The 26,405-nt window shown below is 44.6% G+C and overlaps 1 protein-coding gene across 1 annotated transcript in view; it reads left to right on the plus strand.

Moving 5' to 3' along the window:
- Positions 1–26,405, plus strand: part of LOC101518722 (histone-arginine methyltransferase CARM1-like) — a 108,841-nt gene that overhangs the window by 34,580 nt on the left and 47,856 nt on the right. Inside the window, exons 4-5 of the mRNA XM_058657307.1 lie at positions 670–774; positions 13,955–14,065. Of these exons, the coding sequence (XP_058513290.1) occupies positions 670–774; positions 13,955–14,065 (216 nt within the window). The remainder of the gene's footprint in view (positions 1–669; positions 775–13,954; positions 14,066–26,405) is intronic.

Here is a 26,405-nt window from a genome sequence, read left to right on the forward strand (position 1 = left end):
AATGGCCAGGGCAGGACAAAGCAGAAGGCAGGAGCCAAGAGCCTTATCCCGGCCTCCCATATCAATGGTTAGGGTAGGGGCCTAAGTAGTCAGACCATCTTGTGTTGCTTTCCCCAGGCCATTAGCAGGCAGCTGGATCAGAAGTGGAACAGCCAGGACACCAACTGCTGCCAGTGTAAGGTTATAGCATTGTAAGGATCAGCTTTATGTACAATGTCACAGCGCTTCTTGACTCTGTTGTATTCTTGATCTGTTTGTTCTGAGTCTCCACTCAAGGAAGAGACCTTGACCATCAGTCTCACAAAAAAATCTAGCCCTTCATCTAGAACAGGTGTCAGAAGTGTTTTTTCTGCTTGGAATTCTACACCTTATCCATAGAAGAGTTTGCAAAAAATGAAATGAGAAGCATGAGTTTATTCTGATGCAGAAGCAATTTTAAAATGTGTATAGTATTTCATGATATACATTTTCCATATAGTATAGGGGGAAAATTGTGACATGACTGCTTTGATCCCTCTTGATGGAGTTAGTGTGAACTGCTGAAGTCACCATGTCTCTCCGCCTCAGCTTCTCTGTATGTTGAACCACACACCTGCCAAGTGAGCCAGAGGCAGGTGAACGTGCTGCCATGCAAGTTGTTGATTGCCCCACTGTGTCTTTTCCTTGCAGTTTTATGGCTGCATTTACCAGCAGCAGAACATGATGCAAGATTTTGTGAGGACAGCCACCTACCACAGAGCCATCCTCCAGAACCACGTGGACTTCAGAGACAAGGTAATTCTGGGAACAGACACACCTCATCAAGGTCAGAATCCAAGTGAGGCTTTGGGAGAAGAACCTGTGGTTCTGCAATTCCACTCCTTGATGTCTCCCCCGAAAGGTTTAAAAACAGGCATTTAAACAAATACTGTGCACACATGTTCATAGCAGCTCAATTCAGGGTGCCCCCCCCCCAAAAGTGGAAAGAGTCCAGTGCTCATCAACTGATAAAAGTATGAACAAAATGTGGCAAGCTCACACAATGGAATATCTTGAATACTGTTCATCCAAAGAGATGAAATGGTGGTACGTGCTTCAGGGTAAGTCTTGACTATATGCTAAATCCAAGAAACCTGTCCCAAAAGGTCATGTGATTTCGCTTACATAAAGGTCAACAAGTAGACTGATGGACATGAAGCTGGTTGTGAGGCTCACTGGGGAAGTGGATGAGGGGGAAGTGAGAAGACAGTGAAAATAGGAACTTGATAGAGCTAACGGCTGTATCACACAGTACATAGATTAAATGTCACCAAATTATACACTTTAAAATGGTTCATTGGATGTTATATAAATTTCATGTTCATAAACAATTAAGCTTTGAGGAACGTGAGGCTGAACTACATTTTGATGCAAACATTCATTCTGCCTAATGAATAGCTCTTCATAAGATACTCAATTTCACTTTTCCCATAGCCTTGTCATGTACCTGCACTTATTTCCTGCACGACATGGGCCTGAATGAGTGATGGTTAACCTGTTAGACAACTGTGGTCCATGATTCTTCTGCCTGCCAAATAATGCCCCGCTCACCTTTTAGAAGCGAGAGTGTTGGTTAGCAGAGCCGGTGGCTGTGGGATCCAGGTTCCTTGATTTCTTCTGAGCTGTGTGATATTCAGGCAAAATAGTCATTATTCCCCAGCTGTAATGACGGTAGATCCTGATCTCTCAAGCACAGTGGGCTTCATTTCCCAGGAAGGGTGTGCAAGACTGGAGTAACCATGTTGGTGATCACACTTCCAGCTATCTATGCCGCTCTGGAAAGCGGAGCTGTTCCTCAAAAACGGTCTAACTTCGTTACTCTTCACTTCTTGTTTGCCTTGTGACTTTGGCCAATAGAACGTGAGAGAGATGCTGCATGTGTAGTCCCAGGCCTCAGTGAGTCTTGTGGCTTCTGCTCTCCCCCTCTTAGAAAACTGGTCCGGCCATGCATTGAAGAGTCTCAGTCTAGGTTCGTGCAATAGAATTCCCATGGAGACAAGCTGAGATTATCAGTAAAGAGAGATGAGAAAGTCTCCAGCACTCCTGCAGAAGTGAAAAAAAACGACTATGATTGATTTAGAGGAGTTTCTGTCATTAGGTAGGGACTGCTTTCATCTGGAGCCTAGTATCTATTTCTTATATTTATCGTCTATTTTTTAAATTCCAGTTTACATCCTTAACTGCAGTTTCCCAAACTACTGATCACACTAATAATCTGTGTTGAAAAGGCTTTTCAGACTTTTCCGCGTGAGTTGTGTCGCTTGGTCATTTTGCATTTGCATCTTTTCCTCTGTAACAATGGAGATGCTGGGCCCGATCATCTTAAAGGTCACTCTCAGCTCTGAAGCACCCTTTGCTTGTCTGAGAGAGGTTTTTGTGGCAATGAAGTAAAGCAGGCATCCATCTGTTGGGATGTATGAAGGTGATAATTAATCACATGATTGATAATTAGTGATAACCCTTTTACTCTTTGAGTTCCAAACCAGTTTAGAGAGAGACGCAGATTTCAGACAAACAATATAGGCCTTGTGATTCATATTACTCTTTGGAGAATGAGCCTCAAACCTGTGGGCAAACAAAATCTTCCCGTAACTTTCTTGCTTGTCTAGCTGAACTTGTCCGCTCACTTGTGTTCCAAACAGGTGACCCTGACAAATCCACAACCTATCAGACTCTCCACAGGAGAAGCGCAAGGGTAGGCTGTCAGAGCAGGTGAGCAGGCTGCTCACTGCAATTGCCAAGGCTGGGCGTGCACATGTAAGGCGAGTCCATGAGAAAAATGAGGAGTGGGAAGTCATCGATCGTAATCCATAACCACTCTCTCCTAGAAATAAATGTCCTCGCCCCCTCTGAAAACTAAAGGAGCAGCCCTGATTTTACTGACCCAGAAAGCTTAGTCCCACCTGCACGAGGATAACGGGTTACTCTAAAGCCAAATCCAATTTGGCTTTGATTTGCTTTCATCATACCACAGGCAACTTTACAACAACCCCTATTAGTCTCTGGAGGGTGCTGTGTTTTCACTAAACCCTTGCATTCTCCCTCGTTGAAATTGACTCTCTTAAAGGTCATTGGAATTGACCACATCAAAGGGCATGGGTTTAGAATCGCCAATACCCACGGCTGTGATTTATTGAGGTGCTTAATTCGAGCAAGCACCATATTCAAGACTTCATAAAGTGTTTTCTTCAATCCTCAGAACTGTATGAGGTAAAGATGAGTATTACTGCTCTTTTACAAGCCAGAAAACCTGGAAATGTAGAAATGTAGACAGCCTGGGAATGTAGACAACTTACCCTATTTTACATGACTGAACTCATGAGATGGCTGGCTTAAGGCCCAGTCCATCTTGCTTTGGAGTGCAAACCCATGACCTCTGAAAGATACTGCACATGGAAATGCTGACTGAGATGGTTAAGCGAGAGTTTGGTTTCTTTAGGTGTAAGGATGGGATGAAAACATTTGAGGTTCCTCAAGCGTCCCCATAAGCGTGTAAGGTAGCATTGCACAATGGTTATTTTCGTCAGCTCTGGAGCCAGCATGTTTAGTTCAAACATGGTAACTTGGCCAGCTATCATGCATCTACCCTAGATCTTAAGTTTGGAGATCCTGGGCAGATGGCCTAAGCTCTCTGGGCACTGATTTCCTTATCTCTAAGAGTGAGGTTATGGTAAGAGTAGTAGATACTTTCTAGAACACCTGTAACTGCAAGGTGACAAAATATACACACAAGATGCTCAGGTTCTGGCCCACAATTGGGAACTTGCTACACATTACTGAGTATCCTTATTTTTGATGGTCTTTGAGAATGGTGCTATACATTTTCACTTGTGTTATAATTTTAACATTTTTCAAGTCTTAAGTTTTCATTCTGCCTGCTCCATGTAGTTTTAATGAAAAAAAAATTCCTTTCTTGGCCAGACCACTGCTGGCTAAGAATTTCATTTGGAGTCCATCCAGGAAGCTGACCCTGCTGGAAAGCACCCCTTCTCCCCTCCTTGGAGTTTCTCTTAATTGCCATCTGGCTATTTTTAGTTTCTTCAAATGTGAGCTGGGTACAGGCATGGATAGTCCATCCTGCTGAGGGTGTGGGGTTGTGGGAGCTGTGGGGTTTTAATTTGGAAATGTTTTGACACTTCATTTGTTAGGGCACCAGTTGCTAGAAACTTGTGAGATTAAGCCAGAGCCAAGAGCTTATTATTTTTTTGAAAAAATCATCATTTCCACAAAGGAGAAGATTCCCCAGTTGCAACAGCTGCTTTGTGCATCAGAATGTAAGGCTAGCTTAGGCAGAAGGGATTTGGGGATTTCAAGGCTTAAAAGAAAACTTCAATAACAACAAACATGCAAATCAACCTGTTGAGACCGTCAGACTGGCCTGGGCTTCCTTTGGATGTATTTCTTTGGGTGTGTGTTGATCATCTATTTGATGCAAAGCCTGTGAGTCCACTTGGAAACCTGTGCTGAGATGTGCCTGTCATTTTTAAACCCCTCATGGTGTTGGTTAACATGGCACCTGGAGGAGGAGGCCTGCTCTTCATTATTGATTAAAATCAAGGCTGTCTGTAAGATCTTGCTGCCTTTAATTTCTTCTCACCCTTCACTTCTTGCCCTGAGCTTTGTAGTTGACTCGGTGGTAGTGAAATCCTTGTTCACAGCCATGTGGGGAAGCAGGAGAAGGAATTAAGTCTTGATTCCCGCTACGTGCTTCGCATAGCCTCTGCCATGACATCACAGTTGTGTTAGCTGGGGTTCCTACCTGCCAGTAACAGACAGCAGTTTCGCTCATCGAAGAAGAAAAATGTATTTCCTAAGAAGATACCAGCACATCAGGAAATGAGAATACTATCTAGGTTCCTGTAGGAAGACAACAGTGAGGCCAGTCCCGGTCACAGCTCAGGACAGCTGTCATCTGGTAGTGACATGAAAGCTCTCCTTAGAACCCTCTCTCTGCTGCTTCAAAACCTGGAGGCAGCCATGAGCTCTTCAATTCCCTGCACCATCCATCCGACAAGCAGAGCCTGGGTCGGGCCTTCGCTATGGCCACACAGATGCTGAAAACCAGCACTGACACCTTCCCTTTCCTGATTGGGAGGCTGTGCTGCATCCTAAGATGGGGTGTACCCCAGACAGAAGAAGGGTGTTCAGGTACACAGAGCCACAAAAGCTCAGCAAACACCCACTGTGCCATGAAACAAACCAATGGGCCATGTATGGGTAGGCTACTGGTGTTAATGAAAGGAAATTTCACTAGCTTGTTTTAGGCAGAATATGAATAAGTGGTAGAGTTTTATGCAAACTCAGATCTATGTATCTCCAAAGCCTATAGTGTAGGGTAATTTCAGAAAGAGGCAAAAGTTTGTTCTATGTGGTAAGACTGCTAATTTTTTTTTTAATCGGTGTGAGTCCTGGAATGTTTGTAGTGGAAGAGAAGCAAGATGTGAGAGAAAACCTGTGCTAGCAAATGTATAAATATCATATACATACACATACATATATGCATATATACATGCAATGACATGTGTGTACGTACTTTTTTCTTTCATCTGTAGCTTATCCTCTGAAGGCTGTTAGGGCTTCCTATGGCTGCCCTAGCAAGTGACCACCACCTAGTTAGCTTATAATAGAAATCCATTGTGTCTCTTCTAGAAAATTGAGATGGAGAACCTTGTTGTTCCTGAAGGCTCCAGCGGAGGCTGTGTCCTTATTTTGTCTGCCTTCTGGTGCTCTGCTAGCCCTTGGTGTCTCGTGGCTTGTATATATACCACAGCAGTTGCTGCCACTGCTGTCATGTAGTGTCCTTCCGTGTGAATCAGGGTCTTTTCTCAGTCACATCCATCATACTGAATTGAGGGAATAATCCAGAAAGAACCTGTCTTAAGGACCATTTTTTTTCCAAAGGAGTTCATATTCACGGATTCTGGAAAAGTGTGGATTCTTGCCAGGTGGACCTCCTTCCTCTCAGGACAGAGGTCAGGTTCAGGTTAAGTTATGTGATATAATAACTCGTCCCTAGGACTGATTCTCCATAATAGCATTGAAGGAAAAAAAAAAGTTAACCATGGGCTGTGTTTTAGGTCATCTCTTTGATGCCTTGAGCCCATGGGGACCATCTGCCTTGGTTTTCTGATGGTGAGAAACATCGCTCATTCCTGTTCCAGAGAGGAGGAGAGTATTCAAATCAGATACAGTTCTTCCTTCCTTCAGCTCAAAGTGACAATAAGCCAACACAAGTCATGCAGAAAAGACGGAGAAATGCAGTTCCACTGTGGATTCAGGGGAGAATCCGAGGTATTTGATCTAGGGCCCTAATGACCATGAAACCAAGAATTACTTTTGCAAACCTAGTAATGTAGCAACTGGTTGCTATAGTGACATTCTCTTTGTAATAGCTGTTTATGAGAAGAGAATAGAAAGAGGAGGCTTGAAGGATTAGCACTGCATTTACATGAATTTCTTGGAGTTAGCTTCTGCCTGACATGCAACCTACTCACTGAAGGAAAATTTTAGACACCTCCCAAGACTGAGTTTCCAAATTTTTCCTGTTCGCTCTTCGGCAAATTCAGGGTAGCTACTGACTTACCCAAGGTTTATGTAGAAGACTGTATCATAGCAATTTCTGAAGTGATTGGTTTTGTTTTGATATTATCTTTCCAGGGTAAGACTATAAGTTAAAAAAAGGGTGGGGGGCAGAAGAAAGCAGTTAAGTCAGATGAAGAAATCCATCAAAAAGCTTGCTCCAGGGTATTGTTCTAGAACCTGCCCTTTTGTTCTTCTAAGCCAGAGCTGAGCTCTGATTGATTTGGGACTTTCACCTAAATCTTCCTATTTGATGTTCTAAGTATGAACATTGACATAGTTACTTAGCTGCAGAATGGTGGCTTACATTTACATTTGAGAAGTCCCGGGAGTGCAGGAAGGAAAAAAAAAAAAGAATTTCAGGAAAACAGCAGTAAGTATGTCCATCTTCCTGTAACACTCAGCAGCTTCTTAGCCTCCATTCTGTAACTTGGCCGAGCATGAGCACAGTTGTCTGCATGGCCACTTTGCCAGTCTCAAGCAGGCAGGTGTAAGGGAAAGACAGAGAAGCCGAGAGGAAATAACAGTACGTTACTGAGCTTGCCATGGCTTTATAAAAAAAATAATACTTGCTTGGTATAAAACAGGGCATCTTCAAAGGGGCCATGGGAAGAAGCCATTTCTTCCCAAAACAGTTTATCTGGGAGGAGAAAAGGAAAAGCATTTATGCATTGGCTAAACTATGCCGTCACTGGGATGAACTCCCTGACACGTGGCTGGCTCACCTACATGAGTACCCAGCAGTTGCTGCACTGTTTGCTCTTGCGGCAATGGCAGCAACGAAACCACTCAGGAAGAAGCATGTGGCATAGATGAGGTGCATTCTCTTTTGTTATTTACGTTACTGGGGTGAGGATTTAGAAGAAACCATTGCAACGGTCCCCTCAAGCAGTGACTGTAGCCGTAGCATTAGCCATGGATTCGTATTTGCAAAATCATTGAAACCAGTTTCTGGAAGCCCTCTCCCAGACTAGTCAAGTGTTTCACTCTGGTAATGATGCAAAATCAGAATGTATTATGACCATCCACCCAAACCAGCAATCTGGTAGCAGTCTGGATCTTTTCATCTCCTTTCTGGTCTCCAGATCCAACAGATTCTGTGCTCAGTATTTCTGCAACTCTTCTGCTTGTCTCTGCTGCTCAGGCCATTCTTGGTTCTGATTCTTATTGCATGCTTACTTGAACACTGCAGAAAGTTTTCCAACTGCTTTTCCTGGTAGTGCCAGTTAAGATGCTTTTGCATTCGCATGGGAATGAGGGGAACCCTCTTTGAGCCAAATTAGCTGAAACAGCCAAGGGTAGGGTGACCATGTTAATTGAATCCTGCTTTCTGAGCATCGGGTCTAAATTCATCACATGTTGGGGAAGAAAAAGTCCTCTTTTCCATGTGTCTCTCTGGAAGGCAGGACTTCTTTTCCGGTATCTACTTGCAGATAGACGTCCTCTCCATTCTCAGTAACAGAGCTGTGCCACATGCTCAAATCTAAAACCACCAGTTGCAAGAATGGAACCACCTGATTGCTCTGCACCAATCAGAATCCTGTGTCTGGAACTTGAGGTGGTGAACCACACGAAGGACGGGAGAGGGGAATAGTGGTGGTGAGGAACCACCAGCCCCTGTGTTCTCTGGTCCTATGGACCTACCATCTGTGCCTCTAATCTGATGTTGCTGCAAACCAACCGTGAAGTGATTCTTCTGTTTACAACTTTTTGATAATCCTTGAGTCAAGCCAAGGCTTACATATAAGACCATCAATCATCAAACATCTGCCAAGTTCACCAGGCTTTGTTCTTGCCATGATCAAATTTCAACCATTCTCCTACTTCTATCAGTAAGACGCACAGTCCTAGTTCTGAGGCAGTTCTTACCTCCCAACTATGGGTAACTCTGCCATTGTCAGAGGTCTTCGTTCACACTTCCTGAAGTTCTACTCATTTGAGTGACACAGTGTTGACTCACTTTTCAATTTCTACTACCCAGGTCACTTTACAGCCACCACAATGTGGGCAGTTGTAAGCCGCCCCCAACCCCAAGGTCCGGAATCTTGTTTACATTTTTATTATGACCTGAATACTTCCTCTTAAACTTCATCTAGTCAATACCAGTAAATAGCTTTGAACCCACTGAGAGCCACATTATTTTTGTCTAAATATTTTGCAGGATTTTCTCTCAGAAATCACAAACGTATGTGTAATAATTAAAATTATCTGTATAAGCAGAATGATGGTTCTATAATTTTTTAAATTCATTTACCAATGGATTGATATTTGGCCACTATCTCAAGGGCTGTTTTTTACTTGTCCCTATTTCTTCTGCTAGAGATTTCATGACATTTTTTAATACTGTCCTTGTAAAGCCATAAAAGTTAGCCATGGTTAGTTACTACTCTCTGATCCAGCAGAAGTTACAAATGAATTCCTTGTCTAGAGAAACACTACGTCAGGGCTGGCCGTGTGGGAAGGTAATGATGAGCTGGCAGAGTGCCAGTCCTCCCTGGCAGGATTCTGGGGATCACAAGGATGATGTTACCTGGTGCATGAGGATGTGTTACCTGGTACAGGTGCTTTCTCAAGGAGACAGCTGATTTGCACTGTATTTTATGGACATGCATCTCTTGTTTTTCAGGGTGAAAGATACTTTTATTTAATTACTAAAGATATTTTTATTTAATCATTCAACAAAAAACTTGGTGTGTCTTCCATGTGCTCTGTGTCAGAGATCGTGAGTGAGAGATGGATGGAGTCTTGCAATAGAGTATTACCCGGAGGAGGGGAGAGAAAGACATATTCATCGAATCATCAGTCACTGGGAGGAAAAATTGTAACTGTTAAGCATTGTGAAGAAAGAGGATGGGGGAGGTGATAATAAAGTTTATAACAGGAGAATTGAGCCCGAGAGGAGAGCCAAGAGCAAGGAAAGCTTCTCTGATAGAGATGTCTGCAATTTGAAGAATGAGCCAAGGTCTCTGCAGGGGAGATGACATATACAACAGGATGTTTCAGGAGAATTGAATGGCAGGGCAACTCACAAGGATATGGGTAGACCTAAGAGAAACACAAAGCCATGGATGGTGGAGCACTCTAGCACTAAAAAGAATGTGGCCCCATTTACCATTCCTGAGTCTAAAGCTGAATACTAGAAATTTGAGAGAATAGAGCTGTGAAAACTGGAACTCTTATAGAAGGGGAACCACTAAAGCTATGGAGACCCAAGAAAGAAGAATCCTGACTAAATCACCTGACCCGCTGTCCTCACTTCCTCTGATCCCCTGTTGCTTCTCTAGACAGATCCCAGTTAGAGTCCAGTAATAAGGAAACTCATTGGTATAAACCACAGAGGTCAGGCTGCAGGAAAGCAGAGAATAGATCTGGAGGAGCAGATGGCAAATACCCAGCACTGAGAAGGTTACGATGACCACGGATGGTTGCCATGGAGTAAGTAGTGGGGGACCCCTCAGGAAAAGGGAGCAGCATACACATATCCCACAGCAGGTGTGAGATGCCATCTTCCAGGGAGGCCTGCGTCAGTGCAGATAGACTTGGCGGAAGGTCAGCTTACATAATCAGAACAGCTACAATGTCCAGGAACAAGGCAGAGGGCTCTGAGCTGCTCTAAGTCTAGGTGGTGACTCAGAGGCTGAGAAATGAGAGAACTTGGCCAGAATGCAAGAGATTAAGAAGGTTGAGTGTGGAAGATATCAGTGATAAATAGGGCAGTGGGATCCTGAGCTCATCCTCTGACCACTGTGTAAGTGGACGCAGTCTACTGAAACAAATGATCCCTTTCCTTGATAATCTGTTAGCCACAGCTAGTGACATGGGCATTAACAGATGGAAGGAAGTTGAGGAACTGCTTCTCACTCACCTATTGCGAGAGAGCAGCCCATCAGCTTGCCCTGTCACAGGGACCTGCACTGAAGACCACAGAACCCGGGACAAAGCAATGGGATTCCCGAGCCTGGGGTGGAGTAGAAGGGAGAGGCATACATACCAGAACAGAAAGGCCACTCACTGTTTGACTCCTCAGGGCTATGAACAACATCCAAACACACTTCTGGCTTATCTGGCTGCCACAGAGCATCCTAGGTATGCCAGCATCACACTTGCATCTCTGTGCACTCCAGTCTTCTATCTTTGGCCAGGCAAACAAGATAATCATGGTGTTGCCTGTACCTGTCTTCTGGCCCCTCAGCCTAGCTCTATTACTCACCTGCTGTGTCCCTTTGGGTAAGCTACTCAATGCTTCTGATCCTCCTTTCCCTTATCAATAAGATGGGGATGAATCTTCCCACACTATCCCAGTTACGTGTGAGTCCCAAACAGGTAGTGTCAAGGGAAACTTTGGCAACTACTCTATACACAAAGGGAGATTTTACTCTTTTTCTTTTGTTTCTGCTTATGGGAAGTTTTTATTGTTTTAGGGGACTGGGGCAGGGCACAGGGCATGCAAGTATAACTTAAAGCTACCAAGTTCCTCAAATATTCAGTTCTGAGATGGTCTACCAATGGTGAAGATAAGTAAACGAGTTCCACACCATCTTTTCTGAGAACAAAGAAATACAGTGAGAGGCGGTGTCAAGACTTTCTGCAGGGCTCTGCACCTGTGTTCATACTCAGCCTTCTCCTAAAGTCCTGGAAACCCCTACCACAAAGGGCTCCGGCCATTGTGTTTCCAGTAGAGCCTCCAGAGATGCTTTTGCCCAGGAGTTTTTCGCTTTATCTTCAGCTCTCTGTGTCTTTGTTTCCCAAGTGGCCTAGTTATGTAGACAACACCTGCCCTTCTCCACCTCTTACCAGTCAGATGACGGAAAATTCCTGTGTTACTTTTTGTTGTCATATTTTGCATACAGCAAGGGGCTGATGGAGTTATTTGGGCCATGCTAACAAGACATCAGACTGCTTTTCAAGACCTGTGGTCTGCCTGGGATCAGCCAAACAACCCCAGGCTCTTTTGACTCGATGTATTTAGGAAAATTACCTGAGTGTGTAATGTTCCACTCCCTCTGTAAACATGGCCCAGGTCTACTCAAGTAGATTTCTACTCGAGGCCGTTTGGCAAAGATTTAACCCTGTCAGGTTCCTTTACATCTCTGACTCTTTGTTCTGTTTCCTTTCTCATTCGTCTGCCTTCTAGCAATAAGATAGTCCTTGGATTTTCCATCTGTTTACTGAAGAGAACTGAAAAACACTGCTGTAAGATGGGCTCCAAGTCACCCTAGCAAATTAGGCAAAGAGCTCCATTTGCGTGTCTCTTAGGCTCCTGTCACCAGAGCATCCAGCTGCAACTTCCATTGTCGAACTCCACATCTGTACTTGGCAGCTTGGCAGCTGAAATATATTGCCTAAAGTTCTGGAATGGTTCTTCTAAAAGTGGTTCATGTTTCTCTGGCGCCATGCACTGTGCTCCACCACCTCACAGCCTCTTCCTCCTAAATGGTCGTCACAGAGTATTCATGCGATGGACCATGGCCACAGGAGATGCATTTCCTAGGGTTAGGGAAGAGAAGTGAGCGTTGGTATTTCTAAAAGTATAGACAGCCTGACAGCCAATTTTGGAGTCTGGGTGACATTTTCAATTGGTAATGCTGCTAATTACTCAAACCCTAGGAAACCATATGGAATACAGCCACAGCTCTAGAATTAATATAAGTAAGCACTGTGAACCCATTATAAACAGCATGTTCTCGTAGAATAATGGCACAGTATCTGTGTCAGCACAGTGTGATATTGTGGTTAAGACACACACATGCAAGCATAAAACTTCCTCATACTTCTGTGGGTTTTTTTTTTTTGGAAAATATTCCTGCTACTAGAATTTGTTAACCTATCTTTTATAACCAAAAATACCAGTGTCTTTGTTGAACATGGCCGATTGATGTTACTGTGTTGAATTTTAGTTTTATTGAAAGAGGAGTATAAGTAAGTTATATAGGATAATATGAGGTATGAATTTGGAAGGTAGAATGTTCATTGCCAATTTTTGGTCCTCCTGTTTGCCACTACATGAAGTTGATCTGTTTATTGTTTCATAGGTTTGTTTTTTTTCATCTCTCAAGATTATTTAATAATGTCATCTACTCCTATGGCTAATAGGGATTTTTTTTAAGATTTACTTTTTTTATTGGAAAGTCAGAATTATAGAGATAAGGAGAGAGAGAAGGATCTTCCATCTGCTGGTTTACTCCTGAAGTGGCTGCAAAGGCCAGAACATAGCCAGTTCAAAGCCAGGAGCTTCTTCCAGGTTTCCCATGCAGGTGCAGGGTCTCAAGGCTTTGGACCGTCCTCCACTGCTTTCCCAGCAGGGAGCTGAATGGGAAGTGGAGCAACTAGGACATGAACTGGTGCCCATATGGGATCCTGGCATTTGCAATGTGAGGACTTCAGCCACTAGGCTACCGTGCCAATTCCCTAATAGTTAAACGTGAATAAAAATGTTTACTGTCAGAGGTCCTCTGAATGAAAGTTAGCAATGAGTATTAGCAATGAAAACTCAGCTGTCAGATTGAAACTCAGATCTCAGCCTTAGCAGTGTTCCAATTTTAGTATTTGTGCTGCTGAAGTGAGCACCGTAGCAGTGTCTGGAAAGAAAGTGCCAAACTTAACCATCTGCCCAGGGCATCTCAGCCCACAGGATCCAGAGCTGGTTGCCTTGTGCTGGGAAACAGAGCCTACCTTGATTTAAGTTGCCAAGTCTGACAGACATTTGAAGCAGTTGCTTTTTGCACCTGTTGCTAGGTTTGGTGGCGCAAGCTCACGCATGATACTCCACTATCCTTGCCTCTGTGTATCCCCAAAACCATCCGTTTAATGAAGAAATTGGAGCAAGGAGCTGGCATTGTGGTAAAGCAACCATCCACAAGGCTGGCACCGTAGCACCTCCACCTTTGATCAGCTCCCTGCTAATGGCTTGGGAAATGCAGGGAACATGGTCTAAGTGCTTGGGCCCTTACTGCTTCCAAGGAAGACCCGGATGAAGCTCTTGGTTTCTGATTTTGGCCTGGCTCCATCCTGGCTCCATCCTGGCTCCATCCTGGCACCCGTTGGGGAATGAATCAGCAGATTGAAGACCAATCTCTCTCCCTCTCTCCATCCCTCCCTCCACATCTTTCTTTGTGACATAAAACCTTTGGTTAAAAAAAAGGAGAACTACAAGGATACTAACAATGCCTCAAAGGCCAAGAAATCTGTGCCATGTACCATGTGTTTCATGTATATTTCATACACATGGGAGAACCAGTTCTTGCAGAGAATCATTGCTCTGCCCAGGCAGAACCAACCGTAGGTAGCTCAACTTGTGCCTTAATTACATTTGATCCCTAAGATTCAAAGCTGATACTGTGGCCTTCTTTCCTTCCAGGTTGTTCTTGATGTGGGGTGTGGATCAGGAATCCTGTCATTTTTTGCTGCACAGGCTGGAGCTAAGAGAGTCTATGCAGTTGAGGCCAGCTCGATAGCACAACATGCACAGGTAAGTGATGGCGTTTCAAGGTAGCTACCAACTGGGTCTGCATTCAAGTTCATGGTGCCAAGTGATGAGCTCCCCCAGGTAGGCCGTTCAGAATAATTGATTTTCACAATGTCTGATTCTTTTTCTATTAGAATGCTGCTGATGATGATGGAGTCCAACTATAATGGTGGAATTGATACTTTTTTTTTTTCCAAGCTCCACTGATACTCAAAAGCAAAACCTTCTTCCTTCCTATCCATTATGTGGCATGTTCCCCAGGGGTAGGAGATGAGGGTTTTGTCATTAATGACCTTATAAAGAGAAAAGGCAAATTGCACTGGAGCCAGGCTTTGTTTTGAAGAATTGTTTATTTATTTTTACTGGAAAGGCAGATTTACAGAGAGACAGAAAGGTATTCTGTCCACTGGTTCATTCCCCAAGTGGCTGCAACAGTCAGAGCAGAGCTGATTCGAAGCCAGGAGCTTCTTCCTGGTTTCTCACATGGTTATAAGTTCTTGAAGTCTTTTCACCTTTACAGACATATATTCGTATTGGATAGCCAACACTTGGTAAAAAGAACTTTGAAGAGTTAGTGAAGCAACAAATGACTGAGAATTTGTTTTTCATAAACTTTTGAAAGTCCCTTCATCCAGCTGGGTTTATTGGTCATTGTTCATTTGTTTGGTTTTTTTTCTCTTGTTTTTTCATTATCATGGCTTTGCCAGAGAGGGAGAAGCATAGCCTATACTTACACACAAAATCATTAGGGCTGGCCCTGCCCAAGGCAACTGCAGGCAGGACTCAACCTTCAGTAAATCTGTGGTAGGTTTATTTGCAAGTTGATCATTTTGTATGATCTCCAAATCATGTTATCAATATCCAACAGGCCCTCGGCAGAAAAAACTTTATATAATATGCTTCAGATTGTTGGTCCATAGTACTGTCAGAAGGCTCGTGATGATTTCAAAGATGAAAGTACTGTTAAGAATATTCGTATATACCGTGGCCCCTGTGTCTCTGTTAGAATTTCTCAGGTGTTATCTCTACAAATGGAATGGTTGGGCCAGTAGGCATAAGTACCTTCAACTGTGATGTACAGGCATTTTTCAGAAGGCTTGCGGCCAATGTGAAAACGATAGATTTCAAATGTATTCTATACCCAGAGAAACCCATCTCTTCACGCCATCTTCCAAAAGTCCTTTGAGATCCCCTGGAATCATGCCAAGCTACTTCCCAAGGAAGTTGTGCCAATCTTTATTCCCTCCAGCAGCAGTAGCTCTGTCAGACGTGAGCATTGGTCAGACTTCGATGCTTGCCAGTCTGCTAGTTATGACAAGAGGTGATTTGTAATCTGTCTTTTTTCCGTTGCTAATGACGATGGCCATCCTTACAAATATTTTGGCTATTAGTACTTGCTCTTCTGGAAGTAATCTGAAGCAGTTTCTTTTTTTAGATATCCAATGCCATTGTTGGGATGAGTTCTGTATTGTCGATATTAATCTTTTTGTCAGTTGCATATGCAACAAGTAACTTTCCCTTGTTCATTTCCTCATGGCCCTACTCAACTCTTGAAAGAAATACTAGAGCATATAAACTTAGAGGCAGAACTTCATAGATGAATATGCTTGTGCTTAGAAATTTTTATATCTGTTTTTTTAAAAGTTGTATTTATGTACTTATTCAAAAGATAGAACTACAGAGAAACAGGGAGAGATAGTTTTCCTATCCTGTGATTTATTCCCACAAAAATGCCTGAATAAGTGAGGGCTGGGACAGAAACATCCAAGTCTGCTATATGGGTGATGGGCATCCACGAGCTTGGGACATCCACTGTATCTTTCCCAAGTTCAACAGCAGCAAGCTGAATGGAAGCCAAGGGGCTGGGACATTAGCAGGTCTCCTGCATGAAGTGTTGGCGTTGCAAGTGGGAGTTTAATGTGCCCCATCACACAGACAGACTCCAAGTTAGTACATCTTCAAATGCATTCTTAAGTACAAGAAGCTCAGGACCTCTGTCTCGGGTATCCGTCTGCTCACTCAGTTGGGTCCAATTCATTGTTGAGTAATGCAAGAGAGAAAGTCATGACCGAGTTCTATTCCTGTGTGCAGAGAGATTTTGTCTTAAGAAGGGACTGATCCTGGTATGTTTTATATCAAACTGAGAAAATAAAAAGCAGTGACAAAGGAGTTTCCCAAGCTCCTCTATTAGGTCTCCTCCCAAAGGCAGATGTTGCACACACTGGTGGGATATTGGCCCAAGTTGACTTAGTCTACTTCTTGTCCTGGCAGGAACAGTGGCCTTGTCCAATCAGCCCACACCCATTCCAGTTCTCACTGTTTGGTACTACAGCTCAGCCATACCTGCTCCACACCCAGGCACAGATCTTACATGGTTCAGGGGAGGCTGAGACCTGTCCTAGCCTGTTCTACACCCATGCTGGGTGCTGGAGTCTAGCCCAGTCTGGCATACCCCAGACCCAGTCCACACCCATGACAAGGGAGACTGCAATCATGTCCAGCCTAGACCACTGCCCCCATTCTGACTCTCATGCTCACCAGTGGGAACCACAATCCAGCTGAGGCATCCCCTTAACTCCCCAACCAGGCCCGTTTTCAGCCACAGCTTTTGTGCCAGTGCAGACTGTTGTACCATAGGAATGAGATGGAAGCTTTACAATGGCTACTCTGTTAAGTCTGGTTGATGATAAATGGTGCTAGCAAAGGCCCCAGCTTGAACGGAGGGACTACCACCAGAAGTGCTGGGACGAGGAAAGTCTCCACTTACCTGCCTTTCCTCTTGCACGGTAATTTTGTAAACATTAAGCACCCTAAAGGGTTCCAAAGCACCATCGCTTTAGTTCCTGCTTGTGTCTGCTTCTCTGTGTGTGTGTGTGTGTGTGCACGTGTGCATGCTTGCAGTAGCCTTTTGTGTGAATAACCAGCTCGAACCGGGGATGAAAGTGACGTCAGTACTCTTGGGGCCCTTGCCTGTCAGCCTGTTTTGCCCCTCAAGCCTTTTCTTACATGTGATCCCAAGAACATGCTGGTTAACATTATATTCGGGGCCCAGGATAATTAGAATATTCTCACAGGGAGGATTTAACAGCAGCCTGGTCCTGCCACAGGGAATGCATGATCTCCATCATGCCCGTTGCTCCTGGGGTGGGTGTCATGCAGTGTTCCCCGTTGGCCAAGGCCCTTTCATCTTGTGGAGGGTGATCTGTACCAGCCCATGGTTTGGGCATCTTAGGCTGACACCCACGTGCACTGTTTGTGGGTGGCAAAAAGTAATGGTGAAAGCACACAAAAAATGTTCTGTCTAAGAATAGGCTGGTACAGCAGCGCAGCACACAGTGTGTGGAGCTCCTTTCGACCTTTTCATTATTGGGTAATTGAACCAGCAGACATTTAATTTTTTCTTCCTCTGGAGTCTTCATTAAATTGCTCAGAAAAGATAAAATTGCAACAAGGAAGAAGAATGTACAAATTTAACCACTGTCGCCTGTCTCCCACCAGGCTTTCTGGGCTTTAAGTAAACAGAATATCTTCAAATCACACTGAATTGCATTTCACTTACTCTTGGCAGCTTGGTCCAATTTTTTAAGGATTAATCCTCAGAGGGCATGCCTGGTGGGATGCTTTTTTACCAGAGTGGTCATGAACTTGCCGCATACTCACACCTTAGACCCCAGCTGTCATTTTTGGATGAATAATAAGAGAATACCCCTGACCAAAGAACAGGGCATAACTAAAGGTCCCCCCTCATGTGTGTCTAAACTCTGAACCTGCTCTGTCTCAAGCTGTCTCTTTGCTCTTTTTTTTTTTTTTCTCTAGCGTATGAAACATAAAGCTAAGGCCTGCAGATCTTGTAGGCCAAAAGCAAAAGAAGAAAGGTTTCTTTAAATTTTATCCATGGATGTGGTTCCAAGGGAGATTTTATTTTTTTTATTGTAAAGTTGGATATACAAGGAGAAGGGAAAGCAAACATCTTCAGTCTGCTGGTTCACTCCCCAAGTGGCCGAAATAGCTGGAGCTGGGTCAAACTGAGACCAGGGGTCAATACCTTCTTCCAGATCTCCCACATTAGGTGCAGGGTCCTAAGGCTTTAGGTGGTCCTTGACTTCTTTCCCAGGCAACAGGCAGGGAGCTTGGAGGCAAATGGAGCAGTCAGAGTGCGAACTGGTGTCCATATGGGATTCCGGCACATGCAAGGCAAGGACTTTAACCACTAGGCTATGGCACTGGGCCAGGAGATACTCCTTGATTTCAAATTGTACCATGCCCTTCCATGGTGCTAATGCATCCCTGAAGGGGCCAGAATGGAGTAATACAATGAGAATGAGCATCCATGGCATTCTCTATGCATTGTAATCCAATTACATTGTATCGTTCTTTGCCATTCAAACAGCGAAGCACATACTGTTATGGACCCATTCAATCAGTAGACTTCCCTAGTACAAAGCTCCTATATACGTGCATCATGAGGATGGATTTCTAAGGGATCAGACTCAGGATTTCTGAGTAATGGGATAGGAGAAGTGCAATTGGAACTCATGTGATACTGCCTCTGGCTGTTGGCGTTCACCATCCAACATGTGCCCAAGAGGATTGACAATAGATACATAAGCTACTTGAGTAGAGACCTAACTTAATTACTGTAGTCACAGCAGTGTTTCTAACATTCAGGAGCCACAATACTTACAGAATGTCATGTTGAACATGCAGACAGCATGCATGAGGCGTCACAGGAAATTCTACTGGATGCTCCAATGGCCATAGGTTACCTTGCTGCCATGTGATGGTGAGCTGATGGCTATACTTACTGTCAGGAATTGGCATCTATGGCCAGATTGGGCTGGCTTGACTGTACATGAGGCAACGTTCCCCTAGTCCCTCTTGCCATGGGCCTTGTTGGCTCTTCCTTTATGTTTGTATGTATTCTGCCATAGACTCATTCCTTAGGAAGTGTTCTCTGACATTTGCGAATGCTTTGCGGAAAGTTTATTAGAGATGCTTCTTGGGAACCTCACCTGTGAAAAAACTAAAGGAGGAGGAGGGTGAGATAAAAACTGAAGTTCAATGTGCCGTCCTTAAGGACTCGGCCAATCCCATTGGCAAATTTTAGCTTGGGTGAGCAAAAACAATCCCTTTGGGACAGGGGACTTTGTGTTCCATCTTTTGCCCTCAGGAAGGGTTGTGGCCTCAGGTAAACTGGTTCTGTTGTGGTGAGTGCTGGTCCCAGATTATGACTCACCAGAGAGCCATCATCTACCAATATATGTAGGAGTTTGGGGCATAAGCACCTTGGTCCTGATCCTGACGTTGGGCTGGACAGATGAAGCTGATGGGAGATGAACATAAAGATTATAGTCCATCAAAGGAAGGGAATTCAAGGGATGGAACAAATGGATAATAAATGAATACCAAATGCTATATAGGAAAGCCGCTTAAACAGGAGCTGTTCTGAATGAATGAAGGAAGCTCCTTCCATGGACAACTGCAGTATTGACCCAATTAACTGAGGAATTTAAATTAGACCATGTGGAATACCAGCCTGTTTACCTCAGTCCACCCTTAACCCCAGCAAATAAGAAACCGCTTTTGCAAGGTGGATCGTTGATTGACATGATTTCTTTATGTTCCTCCAAATCTCCTGTGTTGGAGATTTACTTGCCAATGTGTTCATGTTAAGACATGGAGCATTTAAAAGATAATTGGGCCCTGGACTTGTAATCATTAAAGGCATTCATGCCATTGCCCTAAGAGTGAGTGGTACTCTTTTGAGAGTGGGTTGTTCTAGAAGTGAGCTTGGCTCACTCTCATGGCTGCTTCCACAGTCATTCGCCTGTTCTTACACTCTGCCAACATGAGGTAACGGTACGAAAACCCTTCCCAGACACTGTCACTGTACCCTTGGATTGCCCAGCCTCAGAATCCAAGCCTAACAAGCCTCGAAGTGTATGGTGTCCCGTTACAGTCGCACCATCAGGGAATTGGGAATTTCCATCCCTTAAAAAATCATGGATAGAAGTACTCCCTTAGGAACATACTTTGAGGATTGAATGAGAAATCTGACATAAAAATTACTGCGGTGACTGACATGCTCACTGTTGACATCACGGTGATCATCAAAATAGTTCTGGGGCCTCATGTCATCCATGTCTGTATAAATCCAAAACAGATTCCAAGGAAGAGAAATTACCAGGCAATATAGGCATACGTGCGGCAGGCAGAGAAGTGTGTTGCTTGTGGGAAACGTGTTGCTTCTGTTGCATTTTTCAGTTCTTTGACTTCTTTTCAAAACCCAGGCACTACAGAAGGCTCAGGCTTTGCTGGCTTTTCTTCTCAAAGATCCTGCAGCCTCTCTGGAATCCAGTTCTCATGTAAAATTTGTAGCTGGGCCCTTTGATGATTCCCTTGCCAACATGAGATTCCTCAGTTCTCTTCTGCTTTGGTAGTTGTTCAGCCTCTTCAGCCTTGGGGACAGACATCAGAACGTAGCCCTCCCCCCCACACACCCCAGCCCTTGCCAACACCTCTGCAAAACCATTTGATTGGGTCCAATCCCCATGAGGGTCTCACTAGCCTTTGCATTCCTAGTACATTCTGTTGACGTTAGTACTTCTGACGAGGGGAGAACTTTGAGAACTACTGGACGTCTGACCCGCTGAAACAACACTCCCTGAAACTGATTTTTTGGGGGGTTTAGAGATTATTTTCCCCTATTTTATTTTCACTTTTAGGGTACAATTCCTTAGGTTTTGGGATTTCCTCTGCCTCTTCCTTGTATTCCCTCGCCTAACTTATTTCCCCCCCATCATCGCAATAGTATAGTCCTTCATGAGCAGTCATAAGTCCATCATTCTGTTAGTTCAGTGCATCCTGACATTGTAGGTATGGACAATGGCAGAGAGTCCAGCATCCTATTGTCAAGATATATTTAAACATAGTTTGCAAACTTTATTTTTATTGGAAAGGCAGATATATAGAGAGGAGGAAAGACAGGGAGGAAGGTCTTTCATTCAATGGTTCACTCCCCAAGCAGCCACAGTGGCTGGAGCTGAACTAATCCAGAACCAGGAGCTTCTTCTGGGTCCCCCATGTGGGTGCAGAGTCCCGAGGCTTTGGGCCATCCTCCACTGCTTTCCCAGGCCACAAACAGGGAGCTGGATGGGAAGCAGGGCTGCTGGAATTAGAACCGGTGCCCAAATGGGATCCCTGGATATTCAAGGAGAGGACTTTAGCTACTACGCTATTGTGCCAGGCTCAGTCAAGATATATTTAATAGTTTCATTGAGATTCTACCTTTGATTTGGAAGTAGAGATGCATAGTGCATTGTATCTTCACAGCTGGATATGATAGTCTCTATTGCACAGTTGCTATACATTCCGTTAAATGAGAAACCATAAAACAAGCTGAACAACAGGAATAAAGAGATTTTCCATGTTGTCTTTGAAAGGTGCCTCAAGCAGACCCTGCAGACACCAAGCTCAAGAAGAAAGGCAGTTTGAATGACAGCTATCAATCTGTCTCCCTTTGTGTTGAGCAAATGGGGGGTATTAATTTTTATCTCAAGTCCTTACCATACCCAAAAAGAATTCTAGACTTTTGACATATATAAAGTTTATTAAGAACATGAGAAGGTAAAAGTGCGCGCACACACACACACACACACACACACACACACACACGGGTCGCCATGTGGATAGTAGACCCAGCTGTGCACTCCAACAGACAAGAGAACTTTCCCCTAGTGGCTGGCTTCTTTTTTGAGGGAGGAACGGGGTTTTCTCTACAGGCACCAAGTCCCCTGGGAGTTTAATGATGGCTCCACAAAATTCCACGTGGAGCCCAATGTCATGTCTGCTCCCACTTGGTCCTGGATGAAGCAGAAACATCCTAAGGGCAGGTGTATTTTGGGTGATAGGTAATTGGATGGGATTATATGTAAGGTGGGTATGTATGTGACTGTGTGGGGTGCGAGGTAGTGGCTTACACTTGCCTCCGGCTCTGCGCTTTGCTTTCTGCCTGCCTCACCCAGTTCATCATGATCTAATAGAGAGAGCAACACCTCTTTTACCTGTTTGATCTTCTGGGCTCCTGAATAATTTTCTTATAATAATTTGGAGAGTCTGGGGACCACATGCGCTTTTGAGTGGAGATCTCATTTCCTGAATTCAGAGAAGGAACCTGCAGATATTAGGATCTGCGGACTCCGACAGTCGCCTATTCCCACCTCTTGCTTTGGTGTGAGTGTCCATCAGATTTGCTGCGTTGAAGCTCTGGGGAAGCAGTTAAATCATGAGTCCTCTGCCCTCTTGTATGGAGTAGGGCCTCAAAAAAGAGTGGAGGACCACGTCAGATCTCTCCCATTTGCCTCTGTGTTTCTCTGGTTGGACAGCACTGCCCCATTCATTATCTTCTTGTCCCTTCTGCCATGTGTGGACCCTGGCTAGTGCCATGGATGAAAAGCGGACCTTCACCTGATGGTTCAGCACCCAGGTCTTGGGTCTTCCAGCTTCCAAAACTGTGAGAAATCATTTCTCTTCTTCTTCTCTTCTTTTGAAATGATTACAGCTAATACAGCTCTGCCAACACTTCAACACTGACACATCTTGTCAACTTCAGGTTTAAGTTGTAATTCAAATGACACCTTAGCTCAGTTGCAGCTTCAGGAACCTGCTTTCATTAAGCCAGAATCTTCATTCCCAGCCACTACCACATTGGTTTAAGCTCCTTTCTCTGGCACTAGAGATTCTGTTACATAGATTCCTATTTAGGGGTCAGTTTGATTCTCGTGTTTGGAAAAAGTACTTGTTGATCAAAAGCACTTTCCACTGCAAGAGCTACACATTTTAGGGGACTGTGATTAGGGCACACATTTGCTTAGCAAGCATTGCCAGGTGGCTTAGGATAAGCTGTCATTTTGACACAACGGGTGAGACAGGCACCATTTAAGCTCTGAGGGAATAGATCAGAACAGCACTTCGGTGGCTGATTCGTAATCGTTGCTAACGATGTCTCAGGATGTCTTTCACTGCAACCGTGGATTTGCAAGCTTTTCCTCTCCTGATCAGGGCTGGGTAGCTGAAGCCTCACTTGAGTGGGAGGTTTCCACAAGGAACAGGAAGACATGACCAGGGAGTTAGGCTGCGAGGTTGTTGAGTCCTGCTCAATGCTGAGCCTCCCTTGGACTCATGTTCCGCAGAGCCATCACGGAGCCTCAGATGGGCATCCAGTCTCCCTCTTTGATCTACTGCAGCCGAGGGCATGATCACTGGTTTTGCCACCTGGGTTACTTTAATGATTTGAAAGACCGCAAGGAGCCGGCGCTGCTTTGGTGTAGTTCCTCATTCAGCAACCTAATAGCTGTCTGCAAAGAGCTTCCTTGGAAAGGAGCAGGAGGAGGGCAAAAAAACTACTTCTCTCCCGCAGAAGCGAGAATGCTCTGGTTCGTCTGTTTTCCTGCGCCTAGCGCTGGACACCTGACCTGTTGGGAGCTGACTCACTGCTGTTGTGTCTTCATGGTATCTGTGTGGTTGCTTTTTCTTCTTCTTTTGTCAACAAGCTGTAGCGGGAACAGCCAGCAAAGTGCCCGGGGAACTGCTGGGGCTCTGTTGTCTCCTGTAGCATCGCCGGAAGGGGAAACATGTTTTTCTTTAACGTCACCCTCTGTGCAAATACACTTCAATCATGAAGGGAACCAAAGTTGGCACGGCAGGGCACACACTGCTAGAGTGAGAACGTGCTGCCAAGTGTCTCTGTATACAGGCAGCTGCTGCTCAGAGTCAGAAGGGAAAGCAGGAAGCTACTGCTGCGCTCTCCTCCCTGCATACTTTTAAAACAAAACAAAACTACAGGTTGGCATTATCTGCATGCACCACATCCCATAAATATGCACAAGTATGATCCTGCTAAAGTGATCATATAGGAAGATTAAAAAATATTCAGGCAGAGCAGAGCTAACCCCCAAACCTCAAACCGAAATGCGCTAGAGTGCAAAACATTTTGAGTGTCACCATGGTGCCACGCATGGAAAATTCCATACCTGACTTTACACAAGGGGGTGGCAGTCAAACAGCAGGTGCTCTAACGGAATGTGTAAATTACTTATGTATAACAAGGTATCCATAAAACGTAGATGCATTTCCAGTTTAGTCTTAGAATCCTCACGATATCGTGTTAATGCAAGTTTGCCACAATCTGAAAAGCATTTCGAATCCAAAGAATCTGTAAAGTTGTAGTGTCTAAATGTGTCTGAGTGGTACAGTGGTCAATGCCTAAGGAAGTGACTCTGTCCTTGGTAGTATATGGGTATCTGAAGGTTTGCATTGTTAGAATCAGTAAGTATTTTGGGCTATCTCCCCAAGACACCATAGTGATTGACTGTGGAAGCTCTATTGTCTGTTACCAATCTCGGGGTCATTAGAAACATGCATCAAAATGAACATGAGAGGAGCCAATGCACACCCACGAGTAGCTAATATTTGTCTTTAATACATTCTGACTTTAAAATTGTTTTTAATTTTACTTTTGATGATGTTTATCTACTTGATTAGGGTGTGAAGAGTCGAAGGCTAGAGGAAAGTAGGTGGGACTATTGTTTCCACATTCTTTTTTTTTTTTTCCTTCCTGTAGCTGGGAGAAGAGGGGAGATAAAGAGAGAAGCCACACCCAGCCTCCCAACCATCTCAGGGTCCCCCATGCGGGGCATGCTGTGAGGGTCTTGCTCACGTGGTGTTGATAGTTTAGCAGGTCTGTATTGCTATTGATCTCTACACTCCAAACATGATGAAATCTTTCCAGAATTCACTGGCTGACACAGTCCACCTTAGAGTCTCCGGTTGCCTAGGTATTCATAGCCAACGCTTGGCTGGGTTAGTTAATCGATTTGTTCTGTCCTCTGTCCTCTGTTGTGATACCAGGTGTCCTCTGCAGGCTCCAAGGTACTGCCATATCCTCCAGTGCAAATGGATATTCTGTCCACTGCTCCATCTAAGCCACTGCGGAGGCCCAACTTTAACACATGCATGCCAAGGTCAGACCATGAAACCTGCAGTTGTATCCATGGTTGGAGTTGTGAGTCCAGAAACTTCATCTAAAGTGATCCCAGACCTGACTCTTTTGTGTGTTTGTCAATACACGGTCTGGCACAGTCCATCACCCAAATCAGCCTACACACACACTGGTAGTTGTAATTGCAGAGTTAGTTGTCTCCAGCCCTGTCTTCTATACCGAGCAATGTGTGTTGCAGTCCAGCCCAATCTTACCCCACCACGCTCTCGGCCCTCACACAAGCCAGTGGGAGCTGTAGCCTAATTAGAACAACCCACAATAACTGCCACTAGGCCCACCCCCTACCCTGGCATCTGTGCTTGCTAGTATGTTCAGCAGACTGGTCCTTGCTGTCCCACATCCTATTCAGCTCTCATACGTGTCAGTGAGCATTGAAGCCTAGTTCAACCCAACCAGCCCTACTATCCAGTCCACGCTGGTGCCAGCAGGTGCCACTCTGTCTAGCTATGCCTGCCCCTAGTCCTGGTTCCCATGTTCCAGTGGGAATGGCAACTGAAGAAGGAGGTGCCCATTATTTTCCTAATGGCCCACTCCAGGATCATTCACTCTTCAGATAGTTCTGCAGTTGAGCTTGATAGAATTTGCCCGCTGAGCCAGTATCTGCTAGCTGATGCTGCAACAAAGCCTGACCAAACACCCACCGTAGCTTATGCATGCACCAGCAGGTACAGTCAGCCCAGCCTGGCTTTCCCGCAATCCAATTCACATGAGGCTAACAGGTGTTGTAGCCCTGCCTGTCCCCATCCCAGATTTCACACTCACTAGGGAGAGTAATAGCAGTCCCCCTACTATGTTTGTCCCCTCTCCCCTGGGTCTCACGTGTGCTGCTTGGGCACTGCGGCCCAGTCTGGCATGGCCAATCTCACCTCGGCCATAGCCCCCAACAGTGTGAGCTGGAACTGGGGTGTGGGTCAGGCTGGGCCAGGCTACAGCACCCACTAACAAAGGAAGAACCAACAAGGCACATTGCACAGGAATTTTAAGTTTTCAGAACAAAAATTGGGAGTTACAAATACACAGCTCCTACTTGCCCTATAGTGCCTAAGCTACATCTCCTATGCTTCAAAGAGTTGCAAGGACATGCTAACCTGTTTTCTCCTAACACATGATGCCTTTATTTGGTTGTAGAAAAACAATTGTTGTGTATCTATTATGGAGACACAGTCTGGAGTATAACAACTTATGTTAGAACATCTGTTCTTAATACTAATATGTACTAAGGCTTCTCATGGCATATTGTTTCTGAATTCATTGAAATCGTCAATAATGGTTTCTCTGTACCAT

Source organism: Ochotona princeps, chromosome 31 (assembly GCF_030435755.1).
Source record: "Ochotona princeps isolate mOchPri1 chromosome 31, mOchPri1.hap1, whole genome shotgun sequence".
NCBI classification, from domain to species: Eukaryota; Metazoa; Chordata; class Mammalia; order Lagomorpha; family Ochotonidae; genus Ochotona; species Ochotona princeps.